This window comes from Panulirus ornatus, chromosome 4 (assembly GCF_036320965.1).
Source record: "Panulirus ornatus isolate Po-2019 chromosome 4, ASM3632096v1, whole genome shotgun sequence".
Classification (NCBI taxonomy): Eukaryota; Metazoa; Arthropoda; class Malacostraca; order Decapoda; family Palinuridae; genus Panulirus; species Panulirus ornatus.
In genome coordinates, this window is record NC_092227.1 from 5,817,565 (window position 1) to 5,839,992 (window position 22,428).

General features: G+C 39.7%; 1 protein-coding gene across 1 annotated transcript in view; it reads right to left on the bottom strand.

Annotated features, from left to right (window-relative positions):
- Window positions 1–22,428, bottom strand: part of LOC139765337 (BOS complex subunit NOMO1) — a 55,831-nt gene that overhangs the window by 12,993 nt on the left and 20,410 nt on the right. Inside the window, exons 6-10 of the mRNA XM_071692717.1 lie at window positions 21,802–22,028; window positions 19,349–19,517; window positions 10,113–10,245; window positions 7,853–7,993; window positions 5,965–7,233 (exon numbers count right to left, since the gene is read on the bottom strand). Coding sequence (XP_071548818.1) covers window positions 5,965–7,233; window positions 7,853–7,993; window positions 10,113–10,245; window positions 19,349–19,517; window positions 21,802–22,028 — 1,939 coding nt within the window. The remainder of the gene's footprint in view (window positions 1–5,964; window positions 7,234–7,852; window positions 7,994–10,112; window positions 10,246–19,348; window positions 19,518–21,801; window positions 22,029–22,428) is intronic.

The following is a 22,428-nucleotide window of genomic DNA, read 5'->3' on the forward strand; positions in this document are numbered from 1 at the left end:
ACAGAGCATCAGATTGGGGAAGAGCAGTGTGGTTTCAGAAGTGGTAGAGGATGTGTGGATCAGGTGTTTGCTTTGAAGAATGTATGTGAGAAATACTTAGAAAAGCAAATGGATTTGTATGTAGCATTTATGGATCTGGAGAAGGCATATGATAGAGTTGACAGAGATGCTCTGTGGAAGGTATTAAGAATATATGGTGTGGGAGGAAAGTTGTTAGAAGCAGTGAAAAGTTTTTATCGAGGATGTAAGGCATGTGTACGTGTAGGAAGAGAGGAAAGTGATTGGTTCTCAGTGAATGTAGGTTTGCGGCAGGGGTGTGTGATGTCTCCATGGTTGTTTAATTTGTTTATGGATGGGGTTGTTAGGGAGGTAAATGCAAGAGTTTTGGAAAGAGGGGCAAGTATGAAGTCTGTTGGGGATGAGAGAGCTTGGGAAGTGAGTCAGTTGTTGTTCGCTGATGATACAGCGCTGGTGGCTGATTCATGTGAGAAACTGCAGAAGCTGGTGACTGAGTTTGGTAAAGTGTGTGAAAGAAGAAAGTTAAGAGTAAATGTGAATAAGAGCAAGGTTATTAGGTACAGTAGGGTTGAGGGTCAAGTCAATTGGGAGGTAAGTTTGAATGGAGAAAAACTGGAGGAAGTAAAGTGTTTTAGATATCTGGGAGTGGATCTGGCAACAGATGGAACCATGGAAGCAGAAGTGGATCATAGGGTGGGGGAGGGGGCGAAAATCCTGGGAGCCTTGAAGAATGTGTGGAAGTCGAGAACATTATCTCAGAAAGCAAAAATGGGTATGTTTGAAGGAATAGTGGTTCCAACAATGTTGTATGGTTGCGAGGTGTGGGCTATGGATAGAGTTGTGTGCAGGAGGATGGATGTGCTGGAAATGAAATGTCTGAGGACAATGTGTGGTGTGAGGTGGTTTGATCGAGTAAGTAACGTAAGGGTAAGAGAGATGTGTGGAAATAAAAAGAACGTGGTTGAGAGAGCAGAAGAGGGTGTTTTGAAATGGTTTGGGCACATGGAGAGAATGAGTAAGGAAAGATTGACCAAGAGGATATATGTGTCGGAAGTGGAGGGAACGAGGAGAAGTGGGAGACCAAATTGGAGGTGGAAAGATGGAGTGAAAAAGATTTTGTGTGATCGGGGCCTGAACATGCAGGAGGGTGAAAGGAGGGCAAGGAATAGAGTGAATTGGATCAATGTGGTATACCGGGGTTGACGTGCTGTCGGTGGATTGAATCAGGGTGTGTGGGGCGTCTGGGGTGAACCATGGAAAGCTGTGTAGGTATGTATATGTGTGTGTGTGGACGTATGTATATACATGTGTATGGGGGTGGGTTGGGCCATTTCTTTCGTCTGTTTCCTTGCGCTACCTCGCAAACGCAGGAGACAGCGACAAAGCAAAAAAAAGAAAAAAAAATATATTATCCCTGGGGATAGGGGAGAAAGAATACTTCCCACGTATTCCCTGCGTGTCGTAGAAGGCGACTAAAAGGGGAGGGAGCGTGGGGCTGGAAATCTTCCCCTCTTTTTTTTTTTTTTTTTTTTTAATTTTCCAAAAGAAGGAACAGAGAAGGGGGCCAGGTGAGGATATTCCCTCAAAGGTCCAGTCCTCTATTCTTAATGCTACCTTGCTAACACGGGAAATGGCAAATAGTTTGAAAGAAAGAAATATATATATATATATATATATATATATATATATTTTTTTTTTTTTTTAACTATTTGCCATTTCCCGCGTTAGCGAGGTAGCATTCAGAACAGAGGACTGGGCCTTTTTTGGAATATCCTCACCTGGCCCCCTCTGTTCCTTCTTTTGGAAAATTAAAAAAAAAACAAGAGGGGAAGATTTCCAGCCCCCCACTCCCTCCCCTTTTAGTCGCCTTCTACGACACGCAGGGAATACGTGGGAAGTATTCTTGATCCCCTATCCCCAGGGATAAAATATATATATATATATATATATATATATATATATCTTTTCTTTCATTCAAACTATTCGCCATTTCCCGCATTAGCGAGGTAGCGTTAAGAACAGAGGAGTGGGCCTTTGAGGGAATACCCTCACCTGGCCCAATTCTCTGTTCCTTCTTTTGGAAAATTAAAAAAAAACGAGAGGGGAGGATTTCCAGCCCCCCGCTCCCATATATATATATATTTGCATTCAAATTTGGGTGATTTGAATGCAAAGGTTAGTAATGTGGTAGTTGAGGGAATAATTGGGGTACATGGGGTGTTCAGTGTTGTAAATGGAAATGGTGAAGAGCTTGTAGATTTGTGCTCTGAAAAAGGACTGGTGATTGGGAATACCTGGTTTAAAAAGAGAGATATATATAAGTATACGTATGTAAGTAGGAGAGATGGCCAGAGAGCATTAATAGATTACATGTTAATCGATAGGCACACAAAAGAAGGACTTTTGGATGTTAATGTGCTGCGAGATACATCTGAAGGGATGTCTGATCACTATCTTATGGAGGCGAAGGTGAAAATTTGTAGAGGTTATAAGAAAGGAAGAGAGAATGTTGGGGTGAAGAGAGTGGTGAGAGTAAATGAGCTTGGGAAGGAAACTTGTGTGAGATGGTACCTGGAGAGACTGAGTACAGAATGGAAAAAGGTGAGAACAAAGGAGGTAAGGGGAGTGGGGGAGGAATGGGATGTATTTAGGGAAGCAGTGATGGCTTGCGCAAAAGATGCTTGTGGCATGAGAAGCATGGAAGGTGGGCAGATTAGAAAGGGTAGTGAGTAGTGGGATAAAGACGTAAGATTATCAGTGAAAGAGAAGAGAGAGGCATTTGGACGATTTCAGCAGGGAAATAATGCAAATGACTGGGAGATGTATAAAAGAAAGACCAGGAGGTCAAGAGAAAGGTGCAAGAGAAGAAAAAGAGGGCAAATGAGAGTTGGGGTGAGAGAGTATCATTGCTTTCGGTGCATTACACATGACAGCTAGAGTATGGATGTGGCCTTTCTCCATATGTTTCTTGGCGCTACCTCGCTGTAACAGGGCGACGATGCTGTTTCTTTTGGGGTGGGGTGGCACTGGGAAATGGTAGGCGAGCAAGTATGGATATATATATGTATATATATATATATATATATATATATATATATATATATATATATATATATATATATATATATATATATGTATATTTTTATTTTGCTTTGTTGCTGTCTCCCGCGTTTGCGAGGTAGCGCAAGGAAACAGACGAAAGAAATGGTCCAACCCACCCCCATACACAATGTATACACACACACGTCCACACATGCAAATATACATACCTATACATCTCAATGTATACCTATACATCTCAATTCCCTGGGGATAGGGGAGAAAGAATATTTCCCACGTATTCCCTGCGTGTCGTAGAAGGCGACTAAAAGGGAAGGGAGCGGGGGGCTGGAGATCCTCCCCTCTCGTTTTTTTTTTTTTTTTTTTTTTTTTTTCTCTCCAAAAGAAGGAACAGAGAAGAGGGCCAGGTGAGGATATTCCCTCAAAGGCCCAGTCCTCTGTTCTTAACGCTACCTCGCTATCGCGGGAAATGGCGAATAGTATGAAAAAAAAAAAAAAAAAAAAAAATATATATATATATATATATATATATATATATATATATATATATATATATATATATATATATATATATATATATATTTTTTTTTTTTTTTTTTTCATACTATTCGCTATTTCCCGCAATAGCGAGGTAGCGTTAAGAACAGAGGACTGGGCCTTTGAGGGAATATCCTCACCTGGACCTCTCCTCTGTTCCTTCTTTTGGAAAAAAAAAAACGAGAGGGGAGGATTTCCAGCCCCCCGCTCCCTTCCCTTTTAGTCGCCTTCTACGACACGCAGGGAATACGTGGGAAGTATTCTTTCTCCCCTATCCCCAGGGAAATATATATATATATATATATATATATATTTTTTTTTTTTTTTTTTTTTTTTTTTTTTTTTCCCCGTGGACTCATAGGAATATATGTTTCCTTGCGCTACCTCGCAAATGCGGGAGACAGCGACAAATAAAAAAAAAAAAAAAAAAAAAAATATATATATATATATATATATTTTTTTTTTTTTTTTTTTTTTTATTTGTCGCTGTCTCCCGCATTTGCGAGGTAGCGCAAGGAAACATATATTCCTATGAGTCCACGGGGAAAATGAAACACGGTAAGTTCCCAAGTGCACTTTCGTGTAACAGTCACAGCATCAGGGGAGACAAAAGAGAGAAATATTTCAAATCGCACACACTGCACCACAACAATTAGTTTACTCACCCAACATTTTGTGGTGCTGGTGTTTATTTACGAACTCCCATGTACTTATGGCAGTGTTGTGTGTTGGTCTAGCACAGTTGTGTATTTTGTGCATCATTGATTACTATTATGAACAATGGCTCCTTCTTTACCACCGACAACAATTACCTGATAGCTCCTGAAAGCCATCTACATCTCATGTGAAGTGCAAGAAGAATAGTTCAAGCCTCGAAAAGAAGATGAAGTTTTACAAAAAGCTGACTAAGAAGGAGTCCAAGGTGGCACTTATGAATAACTTCCCAGATGGAATGTCAATTATTTATGACATAAACAAGCAGCAGAAGAAGATAGAGTCTTTTAGTAGTGCTTATATGCCTCAGTACATTAGTATTTCTTCTATGCAAAATATTCACAAATTGGTAAAATACTTCAATAATTCAATCTGGGAATGTACTTATATAGATATACCATCTACCATAATTCATCTTAAGCACTCCAGAGTATATGATTTAAATTAAATGCCCTCAAATAAATTCATGTACACTTCACCCTTTACATGTAAAATCTTTAATTTTCTGTATCCTATCTCTCACTACCCTTCTATATGCCCTTCGCCTTCATACAAACATGCAATCTAAATGATCTCTTAACCATGCCATAATCTACTCTACATATACTCTCTTTTTACACACCTTGGTGTCTCTCTCATATCTCTCATGCTGTCAAACACTTTACAACACCTCAGTTGCTTCTGTTCTGCTAATAAGGTAAATTTTTTTGTAACAGCATCAAAGACACTAGGTCCCACCTAAGCCTTGGTCAAGAAATTAATGATACTGATAAATCCTCTAGGTGAATAACAGCTTTCTGTTTGATGCAAAATCTTTTGTGTGAAGAGCATCATTTTATATCTTACATAGTTAAGGTAAAATCATACCCAGTTATGACAAGGAAAAGCATTAATAATAAAATACAGACAAAGACCACAATAGAATGTGTGCCTTTTTCATCATCTGGTGTTGGATCTATCTATCTATTGTCTTTATCTCCTTTCCCATCTACACAGTGTATCAAGTGAATATGTGAATCTTTACTGAGAATCAATTATGCTACCAAAAAGGCACATCCAACTCCCTGCAATCCATCTACATGAACATATTTTGAAAGTGAAGCTGTCAAATCTTTTTGACAGCCCTCCAATTAATGTTATATAATTTGAGGTAATGGGTTCCACATAAAGCCATGCAAAAGAATTTGTACTGAGGTCCAAATGGGTCCCATGGTAGGTGTAGACTTTACTAATAATGGTTATCTAAATGGTAGTAGTTACTACCTCATCCATTTTCGTATTCATATCATATCCCTTCCCTTTAAAACAGTATGTTCATTTAAGCATCTAAGAAGGCCTTACTGCCATATTTTCACTTATCCTTTACCCTCTGTATTTCTTAACAAGCTTATGCTTACTCCTGATGTTTAACATGGTCAAATCCTAGCCCTATCTACTTATACCTGATCAAAGACTGAAGTTTATTCCAATATTGATACAGGTAGCATGAATCCTTATCCTAGTACACTCACTTGAGATGGTACTCCATTCATTTAGTCACTGCATAATTATTTGTTAATTCTGTACAACATTCAAACTACAAAGAGCTAAAACAAATAATCATATGAGCAACAGAATAATGAAATGAATTCTCACCTGATGCTCAACATAATTGTAGCTCCCTCATCGACAGAAACCATCTTGGAAGGTGGATCAAACATGTATTCTTTCATCATAGGTCGAAGAAAATAGTCACCAGGCGTTAGTGAAAGAAAGCCAATCGTCCCATCATTTTCTGTCAAACTATTCTGTCGGTAGCTTTTTCCTCCAGACATTGATACTAGAACCCCAGACAAGGATGCTCCATGCTCATCTTTCACTTCCACAACAACTTCTGCAAGTTTGTATGCTTCAAAATGTCCTTTCTCACTAAGAGCATTCATGATATAGCCTTTCTTTTCAGCTGTGACAGTATACTGGACAGAATTGTCAAGAGGACCTGCAACATACTTGCCTTCTACATCTGTACTATATGTAAAAATGTTTCCATTGCCCTCAACACTGACTGTTACCCCACTTATAGCTGGGGTCACTCTACCATGAATGAAAAGAGCACGCTCCGCATTAAATGTAACTGTGTCAAGCACACAGTCAGCTGGCATAGTGATGGTAAAAGATGCTGGCTCATACTGATACAGATTTGTTGGAGATCCAGGGGTTAAAATTAAAGTTTCACCTTCATGGGCCCAAAACTCAAACACATACAGGTACGGATCTTCTGGAGATGGAGTGAGTGGCTCTATAATGTTAACCTGGCTATTTGATTTCACTCCAACTGTAAAAGAAGCCTCTTCCGTAGCTCTCAGAGCACAAGTCACCTGATGACGAGTGGCAGATAATGTTACTAAGCTTGGTGAAGAGGTGTCCCACTGTACTTTAGATGATCTAAACTTATGGCAACCAACTGGTGTAAGGGTGTATATGCCAGGTACTGACATACATACTAGGGTGCTGCCTTTCTGAGCAACAACTGTACCAGAAGCCCCAGTGCTAGTAGTATAGCTTAAGGTAGTTTCATGAGATGAGGCAAGTGTCAGCTGGTAGCCTACCTGTTCTAGTGATACCTCAACATTCTGGGTATCGATAATCACAGGAACTGTTTTAAGCTGCCAGCACCATTCATCTTTCTGTACACTTAGTTGGTATGAACCGGGAAGAACTTCAGTTATAAAAAACTTTCCATTGACAGCAACAGTAGTATGTGGTCCACCAGAACCTCCCCGGGAAGGCCGGAGGACCAAATTCAGGTCAGGACACTTCTCCAAACACATGATCTCTCCAGATATTTCACCTAAGAACTGTGAAAATGACAGCTCACTAATGGGCTCTGACACTACACTGAATACATGTTCAAGTGGACCAAATCTGTAAAAGAAAGAAAAATCAGTCAATAAATGAAGTAAACAATAATAATGATATGCTAATGATAAAATGAATGACAATCATACCAGTGACATTTATGGATAAGAGATGGAATCATACACCAACTGAGAATTTAGCACAGTCCAGCTAAAATCTCTGATACCCTAACAGGACACTGCAGACTTCATAGTGAGACATTGTACCAGCACATTGGAGCCTAGGAATGAAGAGCTTCGTTTCTCTCCTCACTTCTTCCTTTGTAGAGTTTTCTTCCCATCTGCATATATATTTCTCTCTCCCTGTATTTCTAATCCTACTCTATCAAGAGATATCTGTTTCATCATAATTTTACGTCAGTTCTTGCACCATCATTTTGTGTTATTTCTCTAAAGGATGCTCTTTAACTTTTACAACATTAATACTTTGTCACTAACATTCTCCTAAACTTGTCTAATTAACTCAATATTTTTTCCTCCAAGACACTCATAGCTTTTCATAAGCACCATCATAACTTTTCTATTCTGGACTTCAGGTGTTACACTTGCTTCCCATACCCTCTTTCATCAGGAAAGAGAAAAAATAAAACTATATAATAACAGAATTATAAATCTTCATTTGTCACCTCATGCCTGCCTCATTAGCAGCTGAAGAAAGCTTGACACTTGCTGTGTATGGTCCAGCTACAAGGAAGGTGCAGCCACGACCTTCAGTATCTGTTTGCAACACCATTCGAGCTTCAAATTCATTAAGTATCTCAATTTCCCTGAAAGATATATCATAGTAAGGGTAGGAAATATATGCTATCATAAATAAGCAGCCAAATAAATACCTTCACTTGACAGTGACATGCTTTTATAACTCAACCCTTTTACTACATCATTTGGGTATATCTGATTTCAAATCAATTACCTTGAATAACAACACACGGATTTATACTGAGGCTTCAGAAAAGTTTCCCTTCATGGTGATTTGGAAACCCCTTCACACTCCCACACATCTACATTTACTGCCATCCATGAGAAACAATGCATTCAGTGTTTTATAGATGCCCATCTGAATGACCTTTGTTACAGTTATCTCACCTATTTACCAATAAATGTTACAGTTACCCATTATATCTTATTCAGTTTTCTTTGAGAAGCTGTATAGAAACTGGAAGAAGGCCAAGATCAAGCCTCTCTCTCAGGAATGGCCATAAGAGGAAGGATGTGATACAAAGCTGTTGGTAAATGTATAATGTAATCTGTACACATACATGGGTATGTATATTTGCATGTGTGGACGTGTATGTATATACATGTGTATGGGGGTGGGTTGGGCCATTTCTTTCATCTGTTTCCTTGTGCTACCTCGCAAATGCAGGAGACAGTGACAAAGCAAAATATATAAAATAAATAAATATATATATAGCTGTGTTTGGTATATGACCAACTTGAAAAGAAGGGATAGAGTAGGTACAATTATGGCCATCAGCTATCAGATGTCAGCCAGATTGTGAGGGAATCTGTGTCTAGCCCAAATCCCTCTGTTAACAGAAGCTGTTATTTCAAAGTTATCTGTTTTAATGGGCCTATGGACTGATTATACACCCTTTAATGTGTAAGGGGCGAAAGCAAAACGTAACACCTTGCTGTAAGTTCCTTTTACCTCTGTTTTAAGGTTGACTTTGAATGGACTAAATGGGGGAAAGAAAAATCCATTAAAACCAAATTCTGTTACGTCCCAAATCGTTCCAAGGAAGATTAATAAATATCAACTAGTGAAGTGGAAACTTACCTAATTCCTTCAATGATAATTGTTGTTGTAGGTCACTCCCCAAGTTGGAGGTGTTCAAGGGGTATCAAAAACTACTCTGAATCAAAAGGAAATAACTACAGATTCACCTGGAGTATTCCTTGGTCAGAAATGGGGTGTGCATGAGCCACAAGCTACTTTTCCCACATCCATGATTTTACAACATTTTCAGCTTTTCAGCAATGCCAAGGGGTTTCCTGAACTTCTTAGCAAGCACAGCTCTGACAGCACTCTTATCTGCCATGGGCATTATCTTTGTTTATATGCTGACTAAATTCATACTTATCTCAGACTGGTGGTTAGTGACCAAGCTAGGTCTTGTTAATCTTGAAATTTCCTCGTAAATTATCTTCATGGTTGTATAGGATATAAATAGTATTGCATCATTAAACTACAGTAAATCAGTGTAAAAATATATGTATGTGTGCAGAAAGAATGTCGTTTGTTTGGGAATTCTCAGACTATTCTCTTATATCCTAAACCAAATCTGTGATGAAACGAACCTTACCAGAGATTTCCATTAGATCCGGAACTTAGTCCAGTGGGGTCTACAAGGACCATTAGGAACAGAATACTATTCCTTTTACAAAGTTTCCAAGTAAATCTATTTCCCTGAGAAAAATACTAAAAAATTGCAGGTAAGAGTTCAGGGTATTTCTTTGCCCAACAAAAATTGTTCTTTTAAAATTGAAAAATACCAAACTCAAACACTTTTATACATGGAATAATCATAGAAAATATCTCATAATGCTTCCCTTTGCTAACAGATACTCAATGAATACAAAGCAAATGATCAGAAATTGTTTTAGAATTGTCATCATTTACAAACTTAACTACAGGACATACAGAGCACCAATCAATACCTCAACCCAATTCATATTCAGCATGAAAATATTCCTTATATGGAGGTTTTGATGCAACTCTATTTCCCAGAGAAAAATATCAAAAATTGCAGGTTCACGATATTGTTTATAAAGCTGTGTCCTGAACACGGTGCTTTGAACAAAAACAAAAGCTACAGAATTCAGAGTGCTAAGCAAAGAAATCAATAAAATAATAAATCCAATTATATCTATAAAGTAACTCACCATGGTCCAACGTGAGGAGCCATTTTCTCTACAGTAATAGTGAAGCAAACTTCATAACGTGCTGGGAAGATCTCACCAACAACTGGGTGCTGCAGGTCAACATTCACTACTGCTTCTTCGAACTCAAACTTGTCTAAGGATGAATTACCAAAATGTCAGTTGTGTACTGTAGAAGCACGGAAATTATTCATAAATAATGCAATTGCAGTCATCTCAGAAGAAAAGGATATATTCCATTACAATATTTCTAATACTGGTATCCCCCACTTAACATAGTAGAAGCAATCCTGAAAAGCTGTTATTTACGCTGAGTTCACTAAAATAATTCCTGTTTTCCCATTACAGGACAGAAAATGTGCCCATGAAAGAAAATTTTTGCCCCAGGATACTAAAAAAGCAAATAAAAAAATACAGAAAACCTTCCTTTAAACTTTTTTCCACAATTGTTCTCTGCTTCCTCCATAACAAGGCAGCATCTAGAACATTCAAAGAATGGCCTTATTTAATCACATCCCTTCTCTAGCTGCCACATATGATGTACCTCCTGTCCACAGCCAAGCCCTATAGACCTATTCATGGTTTATCTTGACCACTTCTTATGTCCTCGTTGAGCCCCGTGAAAGTACTTCAACCACTGTATACTGCATCAATTAGTTCACTCTATCCCATACAAGTCTCAGCCTTCTACATATTCAAGCCCTGATCAATCAAAGCTTTTGTCACACTGTCTCATCTTTGTTACCCCCTTCTTATTCCCTCCATTTCTGACATGATTACCCTCTTCATTACCCTCTCCTGATTCATCCTCTTTATATATATATATATATATATATATATATATATATATATATATATATATATATATATATATATATATATATTATCCCTGGGGATAGGGGATTAAGAATACTTCCCACGTATTCCCTGCGTGTTGTAGAAGGCGACTGAAAGGGAAGGGAGCGGGGGGCTGGAAATCCTCCCCTCTCGTTTTTTTTTTTTTTAATTTTCCAAAAGAAGGAACAGAGAAGAGGGCCAGGTGAGGATATTCCCTCAAAGGCCCAGTCCTCTGTTCTTAACGCTACCTCGCTATCGCGGGAAATGGCGAATAGGGGGTGACTGTATTGTTGACTGGTTGGTAAGGTTATTTAATGTATGTATGACTCATGGTGAGGTGCCTGAGGATTGGCGGAATGCGTGCATAGTGCCATTGTACAAAGGCAAAGGGGATAAGAGTGAGTGCTCAAATTACAGAGGTATAAGTTTGTTGAGTATTCCTGGTAAATCATATGGGAGGGTATTGATTGAGAGGGTGAAGGCATGTACAGAGCATCAGATTGGGGAAGAGCAGTGTGGTTTCAGAAGTGGTAGAGGATGTGTGGATCAGGTATTTGCTTTGAAGAATGTATGTGAGAAATACTTAGAAAAGCAAATGGATTTGTATGTAGCATTTATGGATCTGGAGAAGGCATATGATAGAGTTGATAGAGATGCTCTGTGGAAGGTATTAAGAATATATGGTGTGGGAGGAAAGTTGTTAGAAGCAGTGAAAAGTTTTTATCGAGGATGTAAGGCATGTGTACGTGTAGGAAGAGAGGAAAGTGATTGGTTCTCAGTGAATGTAGGTTTGCGGCAGGGGTGTGTGATGTCTCCATGGTTGTTTAATTTGTTTATGGATGGGGTTGTTAGGGAGGTAAATGCAAGAGTTTTGGAAAGAGGGGCAAGTATGAAGTCTGTTGGGGATGAGAGAGCTTGGGAAGTGAGTCAGCTGTTGTTCGCTGATGATACAGCGCTGGTGGCTGATTCATGTGAGAAACTGCAGAAGCTGGTGACTGAGTTTGGAAAAGTGTGTGGAAGAAGAAAGTTAAGAGTAAATGTGAATAAGAGCAAGGTTGTTAGGTACAGTAGGGTTGAGGGTCAAGTCAATTGGGAGGTGAGTTTGAATGGAGAAAAACTGGAGGAAGTGAAGTGTTTTAGATATCTGGGAGTGGATCTGGCAGCGGATGGAACCATGGAAGCGAAAGTGGATCATAGGGTGGGGGAGGGGGCGAAAATCCTGGGGGCCTTGAAGATTGTGTGGAAGTCGAGAACATTATCTCGGAAAGCAAAAATGGGTATGTTTGAAGGAATAGTGGTTCCAACAATGTTGTATGGTTGCGAGGCGTGGGCTATGGATAGAGTTGTGCGCAGGAGGATGGATGTGCTGGAAATGAGATGTTTGAGGACAATGTGTGGTGTGAGGTGGTTTGATCGAGTGAGTAACGTAAGGGTAAGAGAGATGTGTGGAAATAAAAAGAGTGTGGTTGAGAGAGCAGAAGAGGGTGTTTTGAAGTGGTTTGGGCACATGGAGAGGATGAGTGAGGAAAGATTGACCAAGAGGATATATGTGTCGGAGGTGGAGGGAACAAGGAGAAGAGGGAGACCAAATTGAAGGTGGAAAGATGGAGTGAAAAAGATTTTGTGTGATCGGGGCCTGAACATGCAGGAGGGTGAAAGGAGGGCAAGGAATAGAGTGAATTGGAGCGATGTGGTATACCGGGGTTGACGTGCTGTCAGTGGATTGAATCAAGGCATGTGAAGCGTCTGGGGTAAACCATGGAAAGCTGTGTAGGTATGTATATTTGCGTGTGTGGACGTATGTATATACATGTGTATGGGGGGGGGGGGGGTTTGGGCCATTTCTTTCGTCTGTTTCCTTGCGCTACCTCGCAAACGCGGGAGACAGCGACAAAGTATAATAAAAAATAATATAATATATATATATATATATATATATATATATATATATATATATATATATATATATATATAAAGCGATAGGAAAAGACAACAAAGGCCACATTCGTTCACACTCAGTCTCTAGCTGTCATGTATAATGCACCGAAACCATAGCTCCCTTTCCACATCCAGGCCCCACAAAACTTTCCATGGTTTACCCCAGATGCTTCACATGCCCTGGTTCAATCCACTGACAGCACGTTGACTATGATATACCACATCGTTCCAATTCACTCTATTCCTTGCATGCCTTTCACCCTCCTGCATGTTCAGGCCCCGATCACTCAAAACCTTTTTCACTCCATCGTTCCACCTCCAATTTGGTCTCCCACTTCTCATTCCCTCCACCTCTGACACATATATCCTCCTGGTCAATCTTTCCTCACTCATTCCCTCCATGTGACCAAACCATTTCAAAACACCCTCTTCTGCACTCTCAACCACGCTCTTTTTATTACCACACATCTCTCTTACCCTTTCATTACTTACTCGATCAAATCACCTCACACCACATATTGTCCTCAAACATCTCATTTCTAGCACATCCACCCTCCTCCACACAACTCTATCTATAGCCCACGCCTCGCAACCATATAACATTGTTGGAACCACTATTCCCTCAAACATACCCATTTTTGCTTTCCAAGATAATATTCTCAACTTCCACACATTCTTCAACTCTCCCAGAACTTTCGCCCCCTCCCCACCCTATGATTCACTTCTGCTTCCATGGTTCCATCCACTGCCAAATCCACTCCCAGATATCTAAACACTTCACTTCCTCCAGTTTTTCTCCATTCAAATTTACCTCCCAATTGACTTGTCCCTCAACCCTACTGTACCTAATAACCTTGATCTTATTCACATTTACTCTCAGCTTTTTTCTTTCACACACTTTACCAAACTCAGTCACCAGCTTCTGCAGTTTCTCACATGAATCAGCCACCTACGCTGTATCATCAGCAAACAACAATTGAATCACTTCCCAAACTCTCTCATCCACAACAGACTGCATACTTACCCCTCTTTCCAAAACTCTAGCATTCACCTCCCTAACCACCCCACCCATAAACAAATTAAACAACCATGGAGACATTATGCACCCCTACCGCAAATCTACATTCAATGAGAACCAATCACTTTCCTCTCTTCCTACACGTACACATGCCTTACATCCTCGATAAAAACTTTTCACTGCTTCTAACGACTTGCCTCCCACACCATATATTCTTAATACCTTCCACAGAGCATCTCTATCCACTCTATCATATGCCTTCTCCAGATCCATAAATGCTACATACAAATCTATTTGCTTTTCTAAGTATTTCTCACATACATTCTTCAAAGCAAACACCTGATCCACACATCCTCTACCACTTCTGAAACCACACTGCTCTTCCCCAATCTGATGCTCAGTACATGCCTTCACCCTCTCAATCAATATCCTCCCATATAATTTACCAGGAATACTCAACAAACTTATACCTCTGTCATTTGAGCACTCACTTTTATCCCCTTTGCCTTTGTGCAATGGCACTATGTAAGCATTCCGCCAATCCTCAGGCACCTCACCATGAGTCATACATACATTAAATAACTCTACCAACCAGTCAACAACACAGTCACCCCCTTTTTTATAAATTCCACTGCAATACCATGCAAACCCGCTGCCTTGCTGGCTTTCATCCTCCACAAAGCTTTTACTACCTCTTCTCTGTTTACCAAATCATTCTCCCTAACCCTCTCACTTTGCACACCACCTCGGCCAAAACACCCTATATCTGCCACTCTATCATCAAACGCATTCAACAAACCTTCAAAATACTCACTCCATCTCCTCCTCACATCACCACTACTTGTTATCACCTCCCCATTAGCCCCCTTTACTGATGTTCCCATTTGTTCCCTTGTCTTACGCACTTTATTTACCTCCTTCCAAAACATCTTTTTATTCTCCCTAAAATTTAATGATACTCCCTCACCTCAACTCTCATTTGCCCTCTTTTTCACCTCTTGCACCCTGTCTTGACCTCCTGCCTCTTTCTTTTATACATCTCCCAGTCATTTGACCTCCTGCCTCTTTCTTTTATACATCTCCCACTCATTTGCATTATTTCCCTGCAAAAAATTGTCCAAATACCTCTCTCTTCTCTTTCACTAATAATCTTACTTCTTCATCCCACAACTCACTACCCTTTCTAATCTGCCTACCTCCCATGCTTCTCATGCCACAAGCATCTTTTGCGCAAGCCATCACTGCTGAGTAATGTGGCAGTTGAGGGAATAATTGGTATGCATGGGGTGTTCAGTGTTGTAAATGGAAATGGTGAAGAGCTTGTAGATTTATGTGCTGAAAAAGGACTGATGATTGGGAATACCTGGTTTAAAAAGCGAGATATACATAAGTATACTTATGTAAGTAGGAGAGATGGCCAGAGAGCGTTATTGGATTACGTGTTAATTGACAGGCGTGCGAAAGAGAGACTTTTGGATGTCAATGTGCTGAGAGGTGCAACTGGAGGGATGTCTGATCATTATCTTGTGGAGGCTAAGGTGAAGATTAGTATGGGTTTTCAGAAAAGAAGAGTGAATGTTGGGGTGAAGAAGGTGGTGAGAGTAAGTGAGCTTGGGAAGGAGACCTGTGTGAAGAAGTATCAGGAGAGACTGTGTACAGAATGGAAAAAGGTGAGAACAATGGAAGTAAGGGGAGTGGGGGAGGAATGGGATGTATTTAGGGAATCAGTGATGGATTGTGCAAAAGATGCTTGTGGCATGAGAAGAGTGGGAGGTGGGCTGTTTAGAAAGGGTAGTGAGTGGTGGGATGAAGAAGTAAGAGTATTAGTGAAAGAGAAGAGAGAGGCATTTGGACGATTTTTGCAGGGAAAAAATGCAATTGAGTGGGAGAAGTATAAAAGAAAGAGACAGGAGGTCAAGAGAAAGGTGCAAGAGGTGAAAAAAAGGGCAAATGAGAGTTGGGGTGAGAGACTATCAGTAAATTTTAGGGAGAATAAAAAGATGTTCTGGAAGGAGGTAAATAGGGTGCGTAAGACAAGGGAGCAAATGGGAACTTCAGTGAAGGGCGTAAATGGGGAGGTGATAACAAGTAGTGGTGATGTGAGAAGGAGATGGAATGAGTATTTTGAAGGTTTGTTGAATGTGTCTGATGACAGAGTGGCAGATATAGGGTGTTTGGGTCGAGGTGGTGTGCAAAGTGAGAGGGTTAGGGAAAATGATTTGGTAAACAGAGAAGAGGTAGTAAAAGCTTTGCGGAAGATGAAAGCCGGCAAGGCAGCAGGTTTGGATGGTATTGCAGTGGAATTTATTAAAAAAGGGGGTGACTGTATTGTTGACTGGTTGGTAAGGTTATTTAATGTATGTTTGACTCATGGTGAGGTGCCTGAGGATTGGCGGAATGCGTGCATAGTGCCATTGTACAAAGGCAAAGGGGATAAGAGTGAGTGCTCAAATTACAGAGGTATAAGTTTGTTGAGTATTCCTGGTAAATTATATGGGAGGGTATTGATTGAGAGGGTGAAGGCATGTACAGAGCATCAGATTGGGGAAGAGCAGTGTGGTTTCAGAAGTGGGAGAGGATGTGTGGATCAGGTGTTTGCTTTGAAGAATGTATGTGAGAAATACTTAGAAAAGCAAATGGATTTGTATGTAGCATTTATGGATCTGGAGAAGGCATATGATAGAGTTGATAGAGATGCTCTGTGGAAGGTATTAAGAATATATGGTGTGGGAGGCAAGTTGTTAGAAGCAGTGAAAAGTTTTTATCGAGGATGTAAGGCATGTGTACGTGTAGGAAGAGAGGAAAGTGATTGGTTCTCAGTGAATGTAGGTTTGCGGCAGGGGTGTGTGATGTCTCCATGGTTGTTTAATTTGTTTATGGATGGGGTTGTTAGGGAGGTAAATGCAAGAGTCTTGGAAAGAGGGGCAAGTATGAAGTCTGTTGGGGATGAGAGAGCTTGGGAAGTGAGTCAGTTGTTGTTCGCTGATGATACAGCGCTGGTGGCGGATTCATGTGAGAAACTGCAGAAGCTGGTGACGGAGTTTGTTAAAGTGTGTGGAAGAAGAAAGTTAAGAGTAAATGTGAATAAGAGCAAGGTTATTAGGTACAGTAGGGTTGAGGGTCAAGTCAATTGGGAGGTGAGTTTGAATGGAGAAAAACTGGAGGAAGTGAAGTGTTTTAGATATCTGGGAGTGGATCTGCAGCGATGACTGGCGATGATCATAGTGCGACGAAAGCTTTTGGACTCTTTAAATGTTTAATCAGATCATTTTCTAAGAACAAATGGTACGTTTGAAGCATAGTGCCAAACACCTATATCTGCCACTCTATATAAGCTTCACAAGGACTTCAAAAATAGATTCTTCAACAATTTGTTGTCAGTGCCCATTGTTCATGATGTTATTTGTTACTGCTAGAGCATTGTATTTAACGTGGCTTCCCTAAATACATCCCATTCCTCCCCCACTCCCCTTACCTCCTTTGTTCTCACCTTTTTCCATTCTGTCCTCAGTCTCTCCTGGTACTTCCTCACACAAGTCTCCTTCCCAAGCTCACTTACTCTCACCACTCTCTTCACCCCAACATTCTCTCCTCTTTTCTGAAAACCTCTACAAATCTTCACCTTCGCCTCCACAAGATAATAATCAGATGTCCCTCCAGCTGCACCTCTCAGCACATTAACATCCAAAAGTCTCTCTTTCACATGTCTATCAATTAACACGTAATCCAATAACGCTCTCTGGCCATCTCTCCTACTTACATACGTATACTTATGTATATCTCATTTTTTAAACAAGGTATTCCCAATCACCAGTCCTTTTTCAGCACATAAATCTACATGCTCTTCACAATTTCCATCTACAACACTGAACACCCCATGTACGACAATTATTCCCTCAACTGCCACATTACTCACCTTTGCATTCAAATTGCCCATCACTATAACCCAGTCTCGTGCATCAAAACTACTAATACACTCACTTAGCTGCTCCCAAAGCACTTGCCTCTCACGATCTTTCTTCTCATGCCCAGGTGTATATGCACCAGTAATCACCCATCTCTCTCCATCCACTTTCAGTTTTACCCATATCAATCTAGAGTTTACTTTCTTACACTCTTTCACATACTCCCACCACTCCTGTTTCAGGAGTAGGGCTACTCCTTCCCTTGATCTTGTCCACTCACTAACCCCTGACTTTACTCCCAAACCACTCTTCCCCTTTACCTTTGAGCTTCGTTTCACTCAGAGCCAAAACATCCAGGTTCCTTTCCTCAAACATACTACCTATCTCTCCTTGGATATATATATCCAAACCATTTCAGCATACCCTTTTCAGCTCTCTCTTACATACTTTCCTTACCACCACATCTATCTCTTATTCCATCATTTCTTACTTGATCAACCTTCCTCACATCACAAATTATCCTCAAGCATTTCCTTTCCAACACATCCACCATTTACCATACTTTTGTGTCTTAGGCCCAAACCTCATATCCATAAAATATTGTTGGAACTACAGTACCATAAAAATAACCATCTGTGCCCTGACACTCTACTCAATGCACCAAAAACCTTCAACTCTCTTGGTTCCATATGCTCCACATCCACCCATCACTACTTAAAATTCTCCACTTCCTCCAGGTTTTTACCATTCAAACTCATATTCCAACCAACCTGTCTCTCTCCCTTGCTAAACTGAATATCAGTTTCTTCATTCACATTAACTCTTACCTTTCTCTCCTTACACACCTCCTCCAAACACACACACCTGCTTCTGTAGTTTCTTAACTGAGCCTCCCATCAGACATGTAGCATCAGCAAATGATTCGTCAACCATGAACCCACCCGCCCACCAAGTAATACAGAAATGCACAATGGGGCATTTCATTTACAACAAATACATAAACAAAGGCCATCATGGTTTTGTACCAGGTTAAGGAATGAAAACACCACCCTAGAGAAGTACAGTGTGCTAAAAGAGAAAGCCCAGAGGATGGCAACCAAGATGGCACTAAAACTAAGAGAAAGAATTTGCAGGAAACAGCTAGAAGCCTTAAATTTGCCAACAGTGGAACCAGATGATAACCTTTAAAGTTATAACCAGACCGATGATGTGGACAGTGAACAGTTCTTTGAAATATGTATGGACAGGGAAAACCAGAAGATATTACATAAAACAAGAAACATTACCAAGGCAAACATTTTGAAATGATCTAATTCTCATTCAAGTTTTCAGTTTATCAGGTATGCAATACTCAGGGGAAACAAATGAAAACCTACACATGATGATTATGAAGTAAATCTGACATTTGCTAAATTCTTACATTCCTCAATATCTGCACTGTCAGTTTCAATCTTGTATAGCATTTCACTCATTAATCAACCTGCTACTAATGAAATCTTTCCCTTAAGTCAGTACAATGTGTCTAAACTACTTGAACTGACCTGCTGTTACTTTAATCTTATGCTTGCCAGACTGAATATTGTCAAAAGAATAAATTCCATCATCATCTGTGGTTGCTGAAAGTGCCTTATCTAACACAACTTTGGCTCCTCCCACAGCTTCTCCACCAACACCCTTGGTTACTCGACCACTCACGCTGAATCCTTCAACCTGTAAAGGTAATACATATCAGTAAGACTCAGAGGTGTATCCTTAAACTTCTGGTTTTTTGCAATAATTCCTTCAGTTATGTTACCCTGCACTCTCTAGACCAACCTGATATTTGTATAAATATTCATAACAATGGTAATCTAACATTTTTATCAAATCTTCAAGAACCAAATTTTGGATTACTATGGTTTAAGAAATTCAGTATAAGAAATGTTAAATGGAAATGGTGTAAGCTGATATGAATGCAAAATTTGAAAGAATATTTAAGAAGTAAGTTCTAAAGGTAAATGAAGTAGAAGGAGAAATGGAAATGGACATACTTTGTTGGAATGTGCCCAGAATAAAATGATGCATTCCAAACATATATTCTACACAGAAAAACCCATTACCCCTGGGGACATGGGAGAAAGAATGTATTCCCTGCATGTCTTTGAATGTGACAAAAAGGGGTGGAAGCAGGAGGCTGGAAATCCTCCCCTCCTGTTTTACTTTTCCAAAAGAAGGAACAGAGAAGAAAGCCAGGAAGGATTTTTCCCTCTTAGGCTGTCATTTCTCCTTTTACTTCTCGACGCTACCTCACTAACACAGGGAAATGGCAAATATGTATAAAAAGAATAAACCCATGTAAAGTAAATATAAAACTGTAATGAGAGAAATTTTAGAGTTATATATAGTTGACTGTGTATTTTCATCTATTTCTTTACATCTTATACAATCATGTTTCAAACTATTAATTATGTTATATGAGGTGACTTTTCAAAAGTGCCTCTGCACTCAAAAGGCTCTGCCTATCAGGGAAATTATGTATTTCATTTTAAACACTGCATCACTTTTGCCTCACTATTCTGATTGTTTAATTTCAAAAGGCACTTTCCAGTTATGCAACAGCAAATATTAGGATGCAGAATGAAGTTTTTGAAGGATACTATCTATTTCTCAAACACAGTCACATGAAAGCACCTGAGAGAGAGAGCTTGTTCACCAAAGGGTTTAAAACAATGTTTAATCCCAAAAATCAGGTGAATCCATGAGGATTCACACCTTCTGCCAACATAAAATGTATAGGGCAGACAAATGCCTGTTTACAGGACTCATTAACCATACAACAACCTCTCCAGGGCTATATCATAGCATGGAGGTGAGGTAGCACCAAGCTACCATTCACCGCTATTCACTGGCGGACTGACTGCATGTCTATCCCTTAGGCCTGTTTGTGACAGGATTCTAAACAATTTTTTTTATATAAAGAAGGGTGGAGGAGAAGATAGGAAAGAAATGTATGAACAAAGGGATGTACTGTAGAGAAATGGCCTTTCACCATCTCAACTCTCTTAAGCATTCTCTTCTTAATGCCAGACATCTCTCTATTTTCCTATCATTTCTTACTTGATCAGTCCTTAGAGACTGCATTTCCAACACATTCACCTTTTGCATATATTCTTATCTATAGCCCATAAATTGCACTGGTAAAACAGTGTCAGGACTACAATACGTTCAAACATGACCATCTTCACCTTCCCAGATAGTGACCTCTCAAAAACATTCCTCATTGTTTCCAAGACCTGGGCTCAATGAACATACTTGGTATTACTATAACATCCACTCTTTCTGGGAAACCCCACATTACGGGAATAGCTAAGTCTGCCTCTAAGAAACTGGGTATCCTGTTTACATGTCAAAACTTCTCTTCTGAACAGTTATTCCATTTATACAAGGGACTGATTCATCCTTGTATGGGAGTGCTGCTCTCATGTTTGGGGTGGTTCTAACCCTGTATCCTTAGTTGATAGAGTTGAGTCAAAAGCAGTCCAGTTGTATCAGGCTAACCCCCTTGCAATACACAACAATGTTGGTTCACTTTCCCTCTTCTATAGGTATGACTTACTTTTTTGCTCCCAAGAGCTAGCTGCTTGTGTGCCCATACCACTAGCTAGACCATGCTATACTTGGCAAGCTGCTGTGTCACAAGATTATTGTGTGGCCATCGGCAACTCAGGGGTGGGCCTGCTTTTATCCCTACATGTCGAAGCTTTGGAACTCTCAACCTTCTCATGTCTTTCCCAATAACTATGACATAGAACATTTCAAAAGACAGGCTTTTCACTTTCTTAAAAATTCATAAATACCTTCCCTTGTATTTTCTTTTTCCATGTCATAATTCTCTCTATATATTTCAATTAAGGCCCAGCCATGATGTGGACTTTTGTCCATGACTGGAGCCTTCAACATAAGAAAAAAAATCATATCAACACATCTTTCTGATAATAAAGATATGTGTAGTTACCTTAAATGGCTGCTGAAGAATTAAGTCATTATGTCCAACAGCAAACTCCAGCTGACTTGGTGATACCTCATACTTTGTAGTTGGTGAATGGAAATAAGGAGTCAAAACGTACGTCCCAGGTGACACATTGCCAAAGGAGAATACACCAGCACTGTTAGACAACACATGGCACACCACTGCTATTCCCATTGTGTTCTGGTAGCCTTCAGGGCTTCCTGGTATACATGCTATCAGGAAAGATAATACTTGTATTATCAATGATATGGCATTCCTATACAAAAAATCTGTATTTAATATACCAAATCTAACATTTAGGTTTGAGCACTTTACTCTCAACAACACAGTACTGCACATTTCCCGATCTACCATACTTGTTCCAATTTTGTACATATACTCCCTTGCTAAGTTCTAACATCTCAAATTTTATTTCCATTGTCCATATACCCATTTCCCTTAAACAGAGACTGGGGGAAAAAAAGGACCCCAATGAAGTGTAAATAAAATGAAATACAAGTATATGGTATTCTGAAAAGATATCATTTTACTACCATATCTCTCTCATATCGCATTTCTTATTCAATGAATCCTCATCACAACATATAATATTTATCATTTATTATACTTTGT